Source organism: Leopardus geoffroyi, chromosome A1 (assembly GCF_018350155.1).
Source record: "Leopardus geoffroyi isolate Oge1 chromosome A1, O.geoffroyi_Oge1_pat1.0, whole genome shotgun sequence".
Classification (NCBI taxonomy): domain Eukaryota; kingdom Metazoa; phylum Chordata; class Mammalia; order Carnivora; family Felidae; genus Leopardus; species Leopardus geoffroyi.
In genome coordinates, this window is record NC_059326.1 from 196709073 (window position 1) to 196726590 (window position 17518).

The 17518-nt window shown below is 44.2% G+C and overlaps 2 protein-coding genes across 12 annotated transcripts in view; one reads left to right on the top strand and one right to left on the bottom strand.

Annotated features, from left to right (window-relative positions):
- Positions 1-12064, bottom strand: part of HMGXB3 (HMG-box containing 3) — a 48156-nt gene extending 36092 nt beyond the window's left edge. For 3 of the 11 annotated variants that reach the window (XM_045437321.1, XM_045437306.1, XM_045437259.1), the window contains exons 1-6: positions 11555-12064; positions 9384-9511; positions 8792-8930; positions 7742-7916; positions 3707-4204; positions 2560-2658 (exon numbers count right to left, since the gene is read on the bottom strand). In XM_045437321.1, coding sequence (XP_045293277.1) covers positions 2560-2658; positions 3707-4204; positions 7742-7916; positions 8792-8928 — 909 coding nt within the window. In that variant the 5' untranslated portion in view covers positions 8929-8930; positions 9384-9511; positions 11555-12064. Of the gene's footprint in view, positions 1-2559; positions 2659-3706; positions 4205-7741; positions 7917-8791; positions 9512-11554 lie in introns of all 11 variants that reach the window. The other 8 variants (XM_045437286.1, XM_045437277.1, XM_045437316.1 and 5 more) reach the window with 6 other exon arrangements.
- An 82-nt stretch (positions 12065-12146) lies between these two features.
- On the top strand, positions 12147-16989 carry TIGD6 (tigger transposable element derived 6). Its single transcript, XM_045437344.1, has 2 exons — positions 12147-12272; positions 15148-16989. The coding sequence occupies exon 2, from the start codon at positions 15231-15233 to the stop codon at positions 16803-16805; it is 1575 nt and encodes a 524-aa protein (XP_045293300.1). The 5' UTR covers positions 12147-12272; positions 15148-15230; the 3' UTR covers positions 16806-16989.
- The last annotated feature ends 529 nt before the right edge of the window (positions 16990-17518 follow it).

A 17518-nucleotide genomic window follows, 5' to 3' on the forward strand; every position in this document is an offset into this window, starting at 1 on the left:
ATATTAGAAGGATAAGCATTCTTCAGCATTTTGAACACAGAATTACCACATGATCCAGCAATTCCACTCTTAGGTATATACCCAAAACAACTGAAATCAAGGACTCAAGCAGACACTTATCCACTAAAGTTCATAGGAGCAATATTCACAACAGCCGAAAGGTGAAAACACACTAGCTGTCCGTCAATGTTTAAGAATGGATAAAGAAAATATAGCATATACACACAATGGAATATCATTCAGCCATAAAAAGGAATGAAATTCTGATACATGGTACAAGATAGGTGAACCTTGACAACATTATGCTAAGTGAAAAAAGGAGAGACCATGAGGACAATATTTGCATGACTCCAATTATATGAGGTACCTAAACCATATGCAAATTCAGAGACAGAAAGTAAAATAGAGGTTACCAGGGGTCGCGGGAGGGAAGAAAGGAGAGTTATAGTTTAATAGGTACAAGGTTTCTGTTTGGGATGATGAAACTTCTGGAAATAGATACTGGTAATGACTCCACAACAATGTCAATATACTTAATGACACCGAATTATACCCTTAAAAATGGATAAAATGATAAATTTTATGTTATGCCTACTTTACCACAGTTTAAAAAAAAAAATAAAGGAATGTTTCGAACAGTTTTACATCAATAAATTTCACAACTTATATGAGATGAACAAATTCCCTGAAAGACAAACTACCAAAGCTCACTCAAAAACAGATAATTTAGGGGTGCCTGGGTGGCTCAGTCGGGTGAGTATCCGACTCTTGATTTCCGCTCAGGTCACGATCTCAGAGCCCAAATCAGACTCTGCACTGAGCATGGGGACTGTTTGGGATTCTCTCTCTTCCTCTCTCTCTCTGCCCCTCTTCCCCACTCATGGACGCGCTATCAAAATAAACATTTAAAAAAATAATTGAAATAGTCCTATACATATTTTAAAAATTGGACTTACAGTTAAAAATCTTCCCACAAAGAAGTCTCCAGGTCCAGAATGACTTCACCAGCAATTACCAAATGTTTAAAGAAGAAATAATGCCAATACTATACAAACTCTTCCAGAAAAATGAAGAGGAAAAAGTACTTCCTAGCTCTATTAGGTAAGCATTACCCTGATACTAAAGCCAGATAAGCAATATATAAGAAAATTAGAGACCAACATCCTTCATGAATATAGACACAAAATTTCTGCGCAAAACTTCAGCAAAACAAATCCAACGATATGCTGGAAGAATAACACCTCAATGCCAAGTGAGGTTTATTCCAGGAATGTAGGGTTAGTTTAACATTTGAAAAACAATGAAATTAACCACGTTAACAAACTAAAAAAGAAAATTCCTACTACCATCTCAACAAACATAGGAAAAACATTTGACACAATCCAACATCCATTCCTGATAAAAGCTCCCAGCAAATTAGGAATATAAGAGAACTTCTTAAATTTGATTAGGGTATCTTTGAAAAACCTATGACTAGTATTACACCTAGTGGTGAAAGACTGAATGCTTTCCTCCTAAGACAAGGAACAAGACAAAGATATCTGCTCTCACCATTTCTATTCAATTGTACTGGAGGTCCTAGACAGGGTGATAAGAAATAAGGAATCCAGATCAGAAAGGAGGAAATAAAACTGTCCTTATTCACAGACAACATGATCATCTATGTAGAAAATGCAACAGAAACTACAAAAAGGCTACCAGGAAACATGAGTTTAACAAAGTTGCAAAATACAAATTTAATATACAAAAACATCAATTATATTATCATATACTAGTAGTGAACAATCAGATACTGAAAACAGTTTTGGGGTGCCTGGGTGGCTCAGTCAGTTAAGTGTCTGACTCTTGATTTCGGCTCAGGTCATGATCTTGCAGTTTTGTGAGCTTGAACCCCACGTTGGGCTCTGTGCTGACAGCACAGAGCCTGCTTGGGATTCTCTCTCTCCTTCTCTCTGCTCCTCCCTCACTCTCACGGTCTCTTTCAAAATAAACAGGTAAACTTTAAAAAAAAAAAAAAAAAGAAAAAAGCTTTGGAATAACATTACAATAGCATAAAAAAACATGAAATATTCAGGGATAAATCTCAGCCCATATGCTGCAGTATGTGATGGAAAATAACATTAACTGAGAATCAAAAGACTAGGGTCCTGGTTCTGGCTTGTTTTGCAGCCCAGTGGTTTTGAATATTTAGGAGAACAAGTCCTTTCTCTTCTCTGGCCCTTTTTTCTAATCAGTACAGTAATAAGATTGAATCAGATCAGTGGCCCCTCAATTTTTCTATATCATGTATGCTTCTGAGAATTTGGAAAGAGGTACTGAACCTATCCTAGGTAAATGCTCTTAAGAAGAAAAGTTCGTATGTAACTTGAGAAGTTTAAGGGTCCTGCAGCACCCCATTCACAGACCCTCCCCATACCCCTCTGCCCAGTAAATACCTGGACCAGATAATTTGAGTTTGCCAGTGGTACTACTGTCTTAACGTTACTAAGACTTTTACAAAACTACCTGGAAGAGAATTCTTACGGAGCCCTAATCTCCATCAGCTCCCCACACACTGACCAGTTTGATGGAGGTGGGGTTCTCCACAACTGAGTAGGCAGGAAGAGGCAACATGATGAACTGCGTGGCTGGCACAGAGGAGCTACTCTCACTGGGATCCTGTGGGCACACGGAGAGAAGGACGGTTTTACTGAGATGGAATAAAGAACAAACACCCAGGGCCACCCACAACACTGAAAGACTGATCAAGTCCAATAACAACAATGTGCTTGCCCAAAAAAACGAATCTATGATCATCTCAAAACTTTAATTTAGAATAAAGAGAAAACTGTTACTGCAGAGAATGTGCTATCCTCATTTCACAGATGAGAAAACTGAGGTTCCAACAGACTTAGGATTCCTAAAATCACATAAGCACTTAGTGAAAGAATCCAACTCTTCTGACCCTGTCACATGTTCTTAACACCCTATCAATCTGCCTTAAGCAGGCAGGTGGCATGCTTCATTATCATAAATAGCAGGGAGGCAACAAACAAAATGGACTTAGGCCTACCATAGATTCCTCCGCAAGGGGGTACCTGCTCTCCTCTCATACATGTAGGCCATCCTACATTCCTCTCAGCCTAAGCAGAACTCCTACTCTCTAAGGATGCAACACTACCCAGGGTAATAGAGGGGAGCCACGCAGTGGGATCACTGAAGCTGCTCTTTCCCCTCAGCTGGGCATGACACTTATGCCACTGGAGAGACTCCTCTTAACTGTAAGTCCCATCGATCTGGCCTTAAGTAGAGCTTCCTTTTTCCTACACACTCTATACCCAGGAAGACCATCTGAAAACTCTCCTCAACAGTTCAAGGTACTATTGTGTTTGCCAAAACAATCTTCATAAAATGAACATAAAATCATAACAGTTGACAGATCCTGGCTTCGATTCATGGATAGCCCATATCATTTAAATGCTGTTAATGTACCTCTGGACTATCTCATGTGAAGAAAACCCTAGCTATCATGGGCAAGAGGAGTTGGTAAGAGTGCCTAAGAAACTGAAGAGAACTTTAGAGTAAGCCCGGGGGCAAAAAGGTTCAAGAGGACTGTAGTCCTACTAGAAGTCCACACCAGTACTCTTAATTACCACTGCATGGCGCTTGCTGCCTTTGGAGGAATTTCAGATAAAGCAAAAGAGACATCAGTACCAAAGTCACTTACCCTCATGACAGTTACCACTGACATGCTCTCCCCAACCTGGGGGTGGGGCACAGCCAGGCTTCCGGTGGGGAGGTCTGGTGAGCCGTTCACTAAGGTCTCTTCAATCACCAGGCTTGTCTGGTACGGTTGGTGGCTCTCTCCTACCTCCAGGGAAGCCTCCTCCAGGAGCACATCCTGGCTGAGGATCTCTGAGGTAGCGATCTCTTGTACAGCACCTGGCTGGGCAAGGGCTCCCACCTCCTCAGCTAGGGCCTCCACAGCCAGGCACTGCTCTGCCATGCCTGCATGGCTGGGCACTGCCTCCGGGGCAGCACTGGACACAAGAGATGGCCCTTTAGGGGATATCTGGTTCTGGGCCACACAAAGCTCTAGCTGAGGGCAGTTCCGATCCTCCTGTAGGCTGCTCTTGGGGATGATGATGTAATCTGAGCGGGGGAGGATCTTGCGGAAACCTGGGATGTCCGGAACCACAGCAGTCAGTGCAGAGAGCTTAGAGTTCTGAGGATGAGTAAGCCAGGAAGGGGAAGACAAGCAGAGATAAATGGCATGAGACCGCATGGACATACATGTATGATGATTTTTTTCCCCCCTGTAAAAGGGTACCAGAAAGACTCCTCTCTTGACCCCAAGACTTAGTTAGGGTCAGCCTCCGTCAACAGCAATGTCACCCTCATCTGAATCACAGTTTCACCAATGTAGCTTACTTGCTCAGTCACACAGGAGACAGATAGATAAAATAGATCATACTCTGAAAGGGCACTGATCTTGGCATTTGAAACTGTGAGCTGGAATCCCAGATCTGCATAGTTTTGAGCAAATACTTTCCACTTTTTAGGTCTTGCTGCCCCATCTACAAAATGAAGAAGCTGAACTTAGCTATTTATGAGTTCTTCCCAGCTCTGGTACTTTAGGATTCCAAAGTGGCAGAAGATTGAAACATGAGAATGTACAATGTTCAGTAAAATCCCAAAAAGCCTAAAATACAAGTCAACAGGTCAAACTGGAACTCAAGGCAGCAAGCAAGGATTCTGATAACACTGGTTTCTCCCAGACTTACAAAGATGAACCGATCACATCATGAGACAAAGTGTGTATGGATGGGGATATCTGACAAGGACCTGAATATACTGGTGGGGGTGGGGGAGTGGGCCAGATAGAAATATGAACACTGACTAGGATCTTAAAGTTTAGAAAACACTTTCCCGACCTTAAAAACAACACTATTAAGTTGGGTACTATTATTATTCCTACCAAAACTTAGGGAGGTAAATTTTCTTAAAATACAAAATTAGAAAGTAACAAAGCTAGGACTCTAAGCCAGCTCTTCTAAGGAGCAAGGAAACCAGGTATTAAAAGCACAACCCTTCATGGCTAATTGGTACCCAAGAAAAAGGTGCTTTTGTTTTCTTTTTTCAAATTAAACTGAAAGTTACCCAATAAGTAAAACAGAAAAGTTCAAAGTCAACAGTTAAGTGAGAACTGAAATTAAATGGAAATAATTTCAGATGCATCTTTTAAAAGGAACACTAAGTCCATTACAAAAGGATCCTTAAATAAATCAAAAGCAAGAAGTCGATGAGACTACTTAAGGTACAAAGGAAGCACTCAGAGATGAAAGTTAAAAGAAGCACTCAGATGAAACATAAAAGCAGACAGGCCAAATCCTTTATGGAGCCTTTACTGGAGAGATAATGGAGAAATGACATTCTCAAGTCACCCTTTGAAGCAGACAGGTCAGGAGAACAAGATTAAGTGGTAGCAAATGCAAAGAATGATCTGGACTTAATCAACAAATCCGAGCACAGAGAAACCAGGCCGGCCTGAATGACGCTGGAACCACGGGTCTTGCCACTTGGCAAGACACTGGAAGGGCTGCCGAGACGCCGAGCTGCCACAAAGTCTCTGACAGGCTTTCAAAGTATGCAGGCAGGAGGGTCTCACCTTCACACCAGGCAACATGGGAGAGTTCAAACACAGCACCTAAAGCCTTCCCCAGTCTTGGCACGTTCAGATGCTCATGAAATACCACCTTTTCTTATTATGTGGCCACTGGACACTTAACCTAGTAAAGAGTGATATTTATTGACCAAGGCAGTGCGTGCCAAGGACTCAGCTAGATGCTTTATGTTATCTATTTTAAACACTGTAAGCAGTTACTATTACTCCCCACCTTATAAATGAGGAAACTAAGACTCAAAGATTAAGTGATTTTTCCGAGGTCACAGCTAGTTAATATCAGAGATAATCTATTCATGTTCTTGGCAGTAGTGGCAGAGATGACGGTAAATATATAAAATGCCATGTGGATACTGCAGATGATTTACTTAAAAAAAAAAAAAAAAAATTTAAAGTCTTAATAAGGACAAGGGGTGCCTGGATGGCTCAGTCCAACTCTTGATTTCAGCTCAGGTCATGATCTCACAGTTCGTGAGTTTGAGCCCCACGTTGGGCTCTGCCCTGACAGTGCAGAACCTGCTTCGGATTCTCTGTCTCCTTCTCTCTGTGGCTCTGCCCTGCTCGCTCTCCATCTCTCTCTCTCTCAAAATAAATAAACATTTAAAAACAAAATTTTTTTTAAAGCCTTAATAAGGACCTATATTACTGTCTACCTTTAAATGCTATTATCACTCTGGGAATAGGGAAAATTTTCTCGTATCAGGGCAAAAGGTTGTTGAATTTATAATGGGGAAACCACAGGGGTATATGCACTTAATTCCTAAATTCCACTTTCCATCTCCAACAGGAATTGTCTCCCAGATTATTTATAAACAAATCATCTAAAGGAGGGGATACAAAGTGGTATCTCCAAGACCGTAGATAGCACAAAACTCTTCCAGAAGAGGAATGCCAAGCCAATAAGGACAACATAATCTAAATGGCATTGGCAGACGGCTCCACTAAGGCAAAACACAACCTCTTCTGCTGTAACACAATTGTTGCATTCCTGAAGAACCTTTGCTCTACACTATCGAAAAAGAAAGTAGAGACAATATTTCAACTGAAAAAAAAAGTTAAGGTTAACCCTGCAGTAACAAGGATATTTTTCCTGCAGGAATTTGTTAAAAACAAACAAAACAGAACAAAAAACAGCCCTGGGGCTCAGCTGGTTGAACATCCAGACTCTTTAATTTTGGCGTCGTTATGGGATCAAGCCCCACACTGGGCTCCACACTGAGCATGGAGCTTGCTTAAGATTTTCTCTTTTCTTTCCTTTTGAGCCTGCTTAAGATTTTCTCTTTCCTTTCTTTCTTTCTCCCTTTGCCCCTCTCACCTACTCGTGCTCTCTAGCTTTCTCTTAAAAAAGAGTAAAAACAAACAAACAAAAATAAGCCAGCCCTATTAATAGTTGCCAGTGTGTTTTGTTACTATGAACTAGAAATACACAATGGCTGACAGGCACAAACTGGAAGGCACTCTAGAGTATTCTTTAATTCAAGCCTCAGTCTCCTCCATCATCTTCAGCTTTAACCTTGCATTTCTGCTTCTGGCACAGTGCACAACCACCAGCGGGTAACAGAAGAATGTGACATTATACAAAGCAGCTATATCTACTTCTAAACTCTGCAAGCCCAACTGCTGATTATGTTATAACTCATAGCAACCAGCACGACACATATTCATTACGTTCAATGAGTAACATGAACACTGTGCAGGAGAAATGCCTATATAAGCTACTACATGAAGACAAAACTTGGGGCACCTGGGTGGCTCAGTCGGTTAAGCATCCAACTCTTGGTTTCAGCTCAGGTCTTGATCTCACTGTTCGTGGGACTGAGCCCTGTGCTGAGCTCTGCACTGACAGCACAAAGTCTGCTTGGGATTCATTCCCGCCCCCCCCCCCCAGCCCCTCCCTTGCACGTGCATGCTCTCTCTCTCAAAATAAATGAATAGACCTTAAAAAAGAAAAACTGAAAAAAGATAAAACGGACTCAAAGTTTTCCCAAGAAAAGAAAACAAGAGAATTGGAGGCTGGTCTTCCCAAGGCCTTCACCATTGACCCAGTGGAGAAATTAGTTGGAAAACAAAATTACTTACAGGATCCAAACCTTCTTTCTCTAGTTTGGCTTTCTCCAGATAATAACTCCTCTCAGCCACACTCAGGAGCCTCCAACTTTCACTAATCTTCTTATTGATCTCGGATTGAGGGAGGTGGGGGAGCTCCTGCTGCACTTTCAAGTAGATGTCGTAATAGTAGAGAAGGTAAGCCGACCTAAAGGAAGCAGTGACTTCTTCAGATTTTCCCTCATTCAACCAGTAAATACTGCAGTGTTAGGGTTTGACAGTAAAGAGGCAAAAACCTAGCTTTTTATTTCAAAGGATTTAACTAAACAGGGACTGAAGCAAACAAACATTTAAATAACAGCCCCAGATGGTGTACAGGTTTCTCCCTCCAGAAAGCTGGAAGCAGAAGCTTGTCTGATTCACTTTTCAATGGACCGCATTTTCTACAGGAATGACTGGCTTTAAAGGCCAGTATGAGCAAAGATATACAAGTGCCCTGTCACTCCTCTCTCAGGGAAAGGTTACTTAGGGGGCTGATCGCAATCTGGTTATCACTCACATGCTTTACTCCTCTACACAGCCTCTGGCCATCTCACTGGTGAACAGCACCTCCCCAGAGTTGAGAAAGGGAAGTAAATTAACTACCAAAGTAACCTGAAACTGGTAACTTCAGCAAGAAGTTTGGAGTGTTTAGTTAAGAGGGAGATTAGAGCTACAGTATGGATAGTCTTTATAGACATCGCTGATACTGTTTATGATTCTGTATTTTTATTAATGCCCGATTTTAAATGCTTCAGTATCGACAATGACAATAATAAATAACACAGTTCATTTGTACATAGCTTCCACCATTTGTATAGTACAATTTCCAGTGACAGGAAAACATGATCATCATCTGGCCAGGAATGGCAATTGCTGGTATCACTTCCTACTTCCCATCCCCTTCTCCCCACAACACCACACCCGTTCAATAACAGACATGGCACTCTCAAAGAATCTGGACACAGCCCAAGGTCTTCCTCAACACAGTTTTCCAAGCAGCTTGTGTTTATAAATGTCAGCTACCTAAAGGTGTTGGCTAACCTGGGTTTCTTGGCCTTTTCTCCATGTATTTTGTACTTTTTCTTCTTCTTGGGTGGCCCAGGAGAGGTATAACAGTAGGCTTCCTCAATTTCCTCCATCACGACAGTTACCTCAGTACCATCATATGATGCATCCATGGCTAGAGCAAAGGCAAACACAAACAAGTTTCAAGAATCTATCCTAAAAAGGACAGCAGGCACTTGATCCAATGATCCCCTATCTCTGCCAGGCCCTTACGGTTCAGTCATTTCCCAAACTCAGCAGATCCTAGGAAGCACTGGGAGGAGGAGGGGGGGCGGAGTACTTAACAAACATACAGATTCCAGGGTTCCACCTCAGCTTTTCAGAATCCGAAATCTCCAGAGGGTATGGAAATCTGCATGCTTAACAAGTGTCCCAGGTGATTCCTTTGACTAGGCAAATTTAGGATCACTAGCTTAGACAGCCCATTTGCTTATAATCATTCATGGGATGTAATAATTCTTCAACTCAAAGAATAGCCCCCACATTATAAGAATTCCATATGGTAACAGATAAAAAGAATACTTAGCCAGGAGTCAGAAGTTCTGGACCCTCTCTCATGTTTCATTACCTTAAGCAAACTGCTTCAATGATTCATTCAGACACGCAGTAAGTGGCTGTATGTAATAGATTTCTTTACACTCTGCCAGCTTGTGTGACTTTGAGCAGGTAGGTCCTTCAGCTAGTTCAGGTTCGAGTCTTTCACATATAAAAAGAAAGATGTCTCATCCACCTTTGCTACAGATTTACAGTGATAAGGCTCAAAGGATACCATAGAAGTAAGTCTATTTGAGAATAGTCAAGTGCTACACAAAATAAAGGGTTCATTAGTAAAGATTAATAATCTGTGGTTTCATGACATGCCTGAGGCCACCACACCCAAATAGGGACTTAACAGATTTTTTTTTTTTTTAATTGAAAAAGCCAACTCTCCGAGCCTTCTTTCATTATACTACACTGCTCCCCATCTCCACTGGCAATCCTCTAAACCAGCACTGTTCAATACACTTTCTGCAAATGATGGGAATGTTCTTTATCTGTGCTCTCCAATACAGCTACTAAGCACCTGAAATATGACTAGTATGATTGAGGAACCAAATTAATTTGGTTTTGTTGAACTGTAATGAATTTAAATTAGCCACATATATGGCTAGAGTATTGGACAGCTTAGGTTTAAACGGCAATTTCTTAGACTGTCCGGCCTAAGAAACAGAAAATCTATGGACAGATTTTGCTAGAAAAAGAAAGGCACAAAAAAACCTGAATGACGAGTTCAAGAAGAGCTAGTATATTTGCGGCCACAAGAGCTAGTATATCTGTGGCCACGTTCTTAGCAGGAGTTTTACCCAAAAGACTCCATCCTTAGAGGGAGAAAGGTTTCCAGAAACCACTTCAATTTTATGAGACAGAAATGATACACTGTTGTTGCTCCTGAAAATCTATCAGAAGAGAACTTCGTTTCTGGGAGGAGGGAGTCAGAGCAGAAAACACAGGAGACATCTGTGTATTACAAAGCCCACTCACATCTCATTTAAACCTCACTCCACAAATGACGAGGTTACCTGGTTAAGGTATAACGAGAAAAAGAGCACTGCATGTTGAGCAGCGCACGAAGACCTGGCTTCAAGGCTCAACTCTAACCATGTGATCTCAGACAAGTCAATACTCCACCCTGAATTTCAGTCGTTCCTTATGTGAGATGAAAAAGCTGAAACAGGTAAGCTGCTAAATTTGGGGAAGGCAAGAATACCTTTGAGAACGCTATGAAAGCTAAAAACACTCCCCTAGAAAATGCAGACAAACAATGTGTCACCTATAACTTTAAAGACACCCCCAGTCAAAAACACATTATTCCCAAGGTTCTTTCTCATTCTGTGTCACTTTAATGATTTCCCTTCCCATTAAAACAAATAAACCCTGCATTCTGTCACAGTGCAACCCAGGAAGAGAATATAACCCACAACTTGGTTGAGTAAGTTAACAGACCAGTGCCTTCACAGCTAGAATTCAAATCAAGGCTACGTAGGTACTGTCCTTTTTTTGCCCTTAATCAATTGACTTTTCAGCCCTTGAGAGTCTTGCAAAGAAAAGCAGTAACTGCAGGAAAGCATCTGTAAAGAATGCCACATAAGGTTTTAGCACCCAGAGCAAAAACAATTTAGGAAACAGAGTCATTACAACCACCTTGGGGTGGGGGCAGGAATAGATTGACCTGGGTTTTTTTGCTTGTTTGACTACCCCATTTTAACCTGGGTCCAAGATGATTTTCAGACCCTAGGCCTCAATACACCAGTGCAAAAAAAGGCAGGATAATATAAAGGTTAAAACCAAGGGCTCTAGAAGGCAAAAGATCAGGATTCTAAGTTACCCATTTTAACGGCATCCACACAGAGCTCTATGACCTTGAGAAACCTACTTACTCTCTCAGCCTCACTGTTCTCATCTGTAAAACAGGATTAAGGGCAATACGTGAAATCTGAGACACTTTGTTCTTTCAGATGCTCCTCATAACCTCACGAGATGGCCTTTGACGGTTCGACTAGGGGCCATGGCTTGCCTTTGAGCTAGTTCTTTCCCCTCTCGGGGTCTCAGACGTCCCTTCCGAATGCGGAAGAACACTAAGGCTTACTGCTCCTATTCTGTGGAAGTGGCAACAGGGCTCCGAGAGCCGCAGGACCCGACTCGAGGTGGCCCAGCGGGTCGGTGGCACAGTGCAGCGAGGTGCTCGAGGGCGGGACTTACCCGGAGGAGCGTGCACGCCGCGCGGCTCACATTCCCGGAGGCGTCCGGCCCGAGGGCTCGACGAGGGGGCTGGCCGGCGCACTCGCGCTCCCCGCTGTCGGCGAGAAGCGGCTCCAGTCGTGACAGCGGCAACAAGGAAGTGGAGGCGAGGGCTCGCGCGCGCATCCCGCGGGCTGGAGGAGCCCCGGCCCCGCGGCCCCGCCCGGCGACACACGGCGCGGAGTCGCGACAGCTCCTCTCGCTCCCCCTCTTCGGAGTCGCGATATGAGGTCGTGGAAGGCGGGTACGGGAGCACAGGTTCGCTCCGCAGGCTCTTCACCGACGCCTGCCGAGGGCCCCGGGGGTCAAGCCCCGGGGAACCCGAGGAAGACAGCAGGGAAGCGGGCGTCGCCGCAGCACCGGTTCCGCGGCGGCGGCGGCGGCGGCAGCAGCGGCAGCAGCACACCTCGGATCGCCAGGGAGACCCTTCCCGGCGGCCCTCGCGGCGCGCCGGAAGCGGCCACCTGCGCGTGACTGCGTGCGACTCTTTGCGCAAGCGCAACAGTCCAGCCCTAGTCGAGAGGCGGGCCCATAGGAACTCCTTAGATGCTTAGAGGGGGCTTGGTAAGGCGGACGGACTGCTTCCGGCTAGAAGTTCCGGGAGGAGGAGGAAGCTGCGGCCGCCCGCGGTTGGACGCTGGGGCCGCTTAGCCCTCGGGCGTTGCGGTAGGGCGCTCAGGTAACTGGGGCGGGGCTGTGCCGAGCGTGAGAGGTCGAGGCCACGCCTCACCTCTCAAAGCCACGTCGGGCCCTCCGGAGCCCCAGCACCTCCCTTTCAGCACGGTGTTCAAGGCCTGACCCCAGCCTTGCCCAGTCTGTCCCTGCTTTTTCAGGATAGGATTCTTGTTAGTGCCGCATCAAGCTGTCCTTCTCACCCGGGTGATCTGCCCCCAATCCGTCCTTCTGCCCCACACACAGTTATGATAGTGAATTCCTGAAGTGAAACCTAGCCGAATGACCCAAGTGGAGACGGTCTGGAATCAGACAAGAATGGTATACTATTTTCCCGCCAGTGTCACAGAATGTTCCACATTTGTACAAGTCCCTGCACGACCCTCACTGTCTTGCAAATGTATTTCCAATCTGCATACTTTTCTTCATGTACCACTGTCACCAACATCCTGGTCACCATTGTTTCCTCCTGGACTGATGCAGTCTCTTCCCACCTCCTCTCCTGTGGCTCCGCCATCTGCTCTCCACACAACAGGCGGAGTGATCTTTTTGCACTGTTAAGTCTGATTCGGTCACTTTCTGCTTAAGATCACTTAGTGTCTTTTCATTCACTTAGAATAAAATTCAAACTTAGCTTGACCTAGGAGACTTCGGCTTGGCTCTTGCTTCATTCTCTTTCCGTGTCTCCTCTCGATACTGGTAGTTCCCAGAACAGGGTATGTAGCACTCTATAAGTGTTCAGAACACTGACTTCGTGCTGAGTCTCCCAGGAGTTGAATCCCAGTCCTGTCGTGTGTAAGCTGTGTAAAGCATGCAAAGTAACAAGTTACGTTAATGAAGTAGATCGTCAGTAATTGGTTTCCATCTCCTCGGTAATCAGTTCTCATCTCAGTAAATGGTACCACCATCCATTCATTGGATTGCTCAGTGCTCCAGCCAGAAATCTGGGAGTTACCTTTTGACTCCCCCTGCACCTCACATGCAGTCCATCAGCGAGATCTACAAAAACAGACCCCAAACTGACTATTTCTCACCATATCCACTATTCCTATAATCCCAGTCACCATTCTCTCACTTTGGGACTCACACAGCAGCCTCCTAACTAGTCTCCCCTGCTTTTTCTCTGACCCCCTTCAGTTCCATTCTTTACCTAACAGTCATCTTTCTCCTCACTTAAAATCCTTCAGTAGCTTCCCTTTACATTCAAATTAACATATCCCAACCGCCTATGGCCTATTAGGCTAGCTTGCTTTCATCTTCAGAGTTAGGGCCACCTCTTGGGGAAGTGATTTTAACCATCAGGTTCTCCACTTTGCAACCAAAGGACTCTCTAAAGTACAAATCTGGGGCACCTGGGTGGCTCAGCCGGTTAAGCGTCTGACTCTTGATTTTGGCTCAGGTCATGATCTCACAGTTTGTGGGATCAAGCCTTGCGTAGGGCTCTGTGCTGACAGTATGGAGCCTGCTTGGGATTCTCTCTCTCTCTCTCTCTCTCTCTCTCTCTCTTTCTCTCTCTTTCTGCCATCCCCCGCTCACACTGGCTCTCTCTCTCAAAATAAATAAACATTTAAAAAATGCAAATATGATCATGTCATTCAAATAAACAGACCTCTCTGGCCTCTTACTGTCCCAGGATCAAGCTAGAATTTCTATGATTTGGCTCTTGCTTTCTTCTCCAGAGACTTTTTTTCCTGACCATGCCATCTTGTTTTATATAGTACTTTATTGCCTTTACACCCATTTCCTTCTATTTCATGAATTCCTAGTTGTTTATACTTTCAGACCCAACATCAGCGGTTTCCTCTTTGAAGTGCACTGCCCATGCCCCACCCAGTTGATCATCTCCACTTCTGTGTTCTAGCTCATAGTACTCTGTAACCTCTTTTATAGTTTTCCATACACTGTAGTGCTTGTCTTCTCTGAGTCCCTGGTGCGCTCCTCAATGGTGAGCACTATGTTCCATCCATCTCTGTATGGCTGGCATCGAGCACAGTGCTTAGCACGTACAGGATGCCAAGAATGAATAGATAAGTGTGGAGGTGGTGATAGAAGTCAGCGCTTGGAAAGTTGCAGTCACAGTAGAAGGTCACAGCCCCCTGTCTTGTGAGGACTCTCATGATAAACTGTCTGCACAGGCAATTAGCAAAACTGCTACTGCCTGATCATGTTTATTTTTTTCATAGCCATATCACACTCTATCATTCTCTTATTTATCTGTTCAGTTACTGTTGATCTTCCTCCACCATACTGTATATTCCATAAGGGCGGGGACCTTGACTGTGTTGTTCATCACGATATCCTTGCCACTTGGCACTGATAAATATTCACTAAATGAATGTGTGGCTACCACAAACATCCCCACAGTGAAAATCCTTCCAAGCCAAATAGGGGTAGAGCTTTGAAGATCTCATTTTGTTGGCATTTCAAGCAGGACTATGGAGTAGAAGAAATGCCACGAATTCGGAATCAAGAAATCTGAGCTGTATGAACTTGGGTAGGCCCTTCTCTTGGCCTTAGTTTCTGTTTTTAAAATGAGTCAGAAAATAATCCCTTGAATTTATACAGCACACTGCTATTTGCAAACCTCTTCACCGTCTATTATTTCAATCTACTCTCATATCAGAGCAGACATTATTATTATTTCTACAGAAGCTCGGAAAGTGTAAGTGAACTAGATCCTCTCTGTAAGATCTCTTCTATTTCAAACACACTACGAGTCTAAATAAGTAATCCCTACCAAAAGCAGCAGTATGAATCCCGTTTTCTCTTGATTTGGGCCTTATGTTATCATTTCCTAGTAGGATTTTGAAAAATCTGACCCATCGTTTAGGGGGAATCTGTGATCTTTGGTTCCCGACAGGTCCTCCATTTTGTCTCCTCAGCTTTCTACACTTGTGACAAAACAAGCCAGCAGGAGGGACACACACAGCCCTGGTAATCGTGGCCCAGCCCTCATTCTGCGGACATGGCAAACAAGGGGAACAAGAAACGTCGGCAGTTCTCCCTGGAGGAGAAAATGAAAGTCGTGGAAGCTGTAGACTCGGGAAAGAGGAAAGGCGATGTGGCAAAAGAATTCGGTATCACTCCTTCCACCTTGTCTACATTCTTAAAGGACCGCGCCAAGTTTGAAGAGAAGGTCCGGGAGGCATCCGTAGGACCCCAGCGGAAAAGGATGAGAAACGCTCTCTATGACGACATCGATAAGGCTGTTTTTGCTTGGTTTCGAGAAATCCATGCCAAAAACATTCTTGTGACTGGTTCTGTCATTCGGAAAAAAGCACTAAACTTGGCCAACATGCTTGGCTATGACAACTTTCAAGCAAGTGTGGGCTGGCTGAACAGATTTAGGGATCGCCACGGAATTGCTTTGAAAGCAGTCTGTAGAGAGGATAGTGACAGATTAATGAATGGTCTAGGAATAGATAAGGTTAACGAGTGGCATGCAGGGGAAATTATAAAACTGATTGCTGACTACAGCCCAGATGATATCTTTAATGCTGACGAGACAGGAGTGTTTTTCCAGTTGCTTCCCCAGCACACGCTTGCTGCTAAAGGGGACCATTGTAGAGGGGGCAAGAAAGCAAAGCAGCGGTTGACAGCACTCTTTTGTTGCAATGCTTCGGGGACTGAAAAAATGAGACCATTGATTGTTGGTAGGTCAGCCAACCCACGCTGTCTCAAGAATGTCCATTCCCTCCCTTGTGATTACCGAGCCAACCGGTGGGCATGGATGACGCAGGACCTGTTTAACGAGTGGCTGATGCAAGTGGATGCCAGGATGAAGCGGGCAGAACGCCGCATCCTCCTGCTGATTGACAACTGCTCGGCTCACAACATGCTGCCACGCTTGGAAAGGATTCAGGTGGGGTACCTGCCCTCCAACTGTACTGCCGTTCTGCAGCCCCTGAATCTTGGCATAATTCACACCATGAAAGTGCTATATAGAAGCCACCTCCTGAAACAGATCCTCCTCAAGCGCCACAGCAGTGAGGATCAAGAAAAAGTGGACATGAGGCAGGCCATTGACATGATCGCTGCAGCATGGTGGTCAGTCAAGCAGTCCACGGTGGTGAGATGCTGGCAGAAGGCGGGCATCATCCCTATGGAACTGACAGATTCTGGCCCAGAAGCAGCAGCCAGTGAACCAGAGATAGCCACTGAAGAGTTGTGGCACTCCGTGGCTATTGCCACCTGTGTCCCAAATGAAATAAATTTCCAGGACTTTGTCACTGCAGACGATGACCTTATCATCTCTCAAGATCTGATGGACACAGAGGTCATCCAGGGCACGGAGGCTGGTGAAAATACAGATGAAGCTGGAAGTGAGGATGAGGGAGAGGCATCTTCACCACAGCAGCCAAAAATCACCATCACAGAGGCCATCTCAAGTGTACAGAAACTCAGACAGTTCCTTTCCACTTGTGCAGGTGTTCCTGATGCCGTTTTTGGACAACTAAATGGCATAGATGAATATTTAATGAGAAAAGTGACACAAACTCTTGTTGACTCCAAACTTACAGATTTTCTCCAAACAAAATAATGTAGGAATTAACTGTCCCTTTTAATTTAGAAAATGTAGTTTACAAGAATAAAGTGAGTTTTGGTTTTTTTTTAAAGATAGGATACGGAACTTAAATTTTAAGATTTTGATGACAACGTTCCAGTCCTCTGAAATAATCAGGAAACTTCCTTGAATGGTATTTGGAAATGAAATTTGACTACTATGTGTGTTATCTTTTGATTCATCAGATGGTTCCCCAAGTTGTCTGCACCTTAGGGTCTCTTGAGGATCTTCAAAAAAAATTTGCAAAGCCCAGGCCTTATCCCAAACCAATTAAATCACAATCACTGGTGATGGGTCACAGGCATTAGTTTGTGGAGCTCCCCAGGTAATTCCGATGTGCAGAAAAACCTATTGGATCAGCCACAGGAAAGTCAAACACGCTGTGGGGCTAGAGCCAACTTTTTCCCAGTAAGTCTAGCTCAGTGTTTTCCAAATGCTAGCTCCCTTTAGAATCACTTGGAAGGCTTGCTAAAACCCAGATTGCTGGGTTCCACCTCCATATTTTCTGATTCAGTGGGTCTTAGGTGGGGCCCCCAAATTTGCAATCCTAACAAGTTCCTAAGTTATGCTGATATTGATGTGGTCCAGGATCCATGCTTTGAGAGCCACTGGTTTAGCTGGATTCTAGTACTTCTCTCTTCGTTTGGCCATCTGAAAACTCCCACTCACTAACTAGCAAAAAAGAAAAG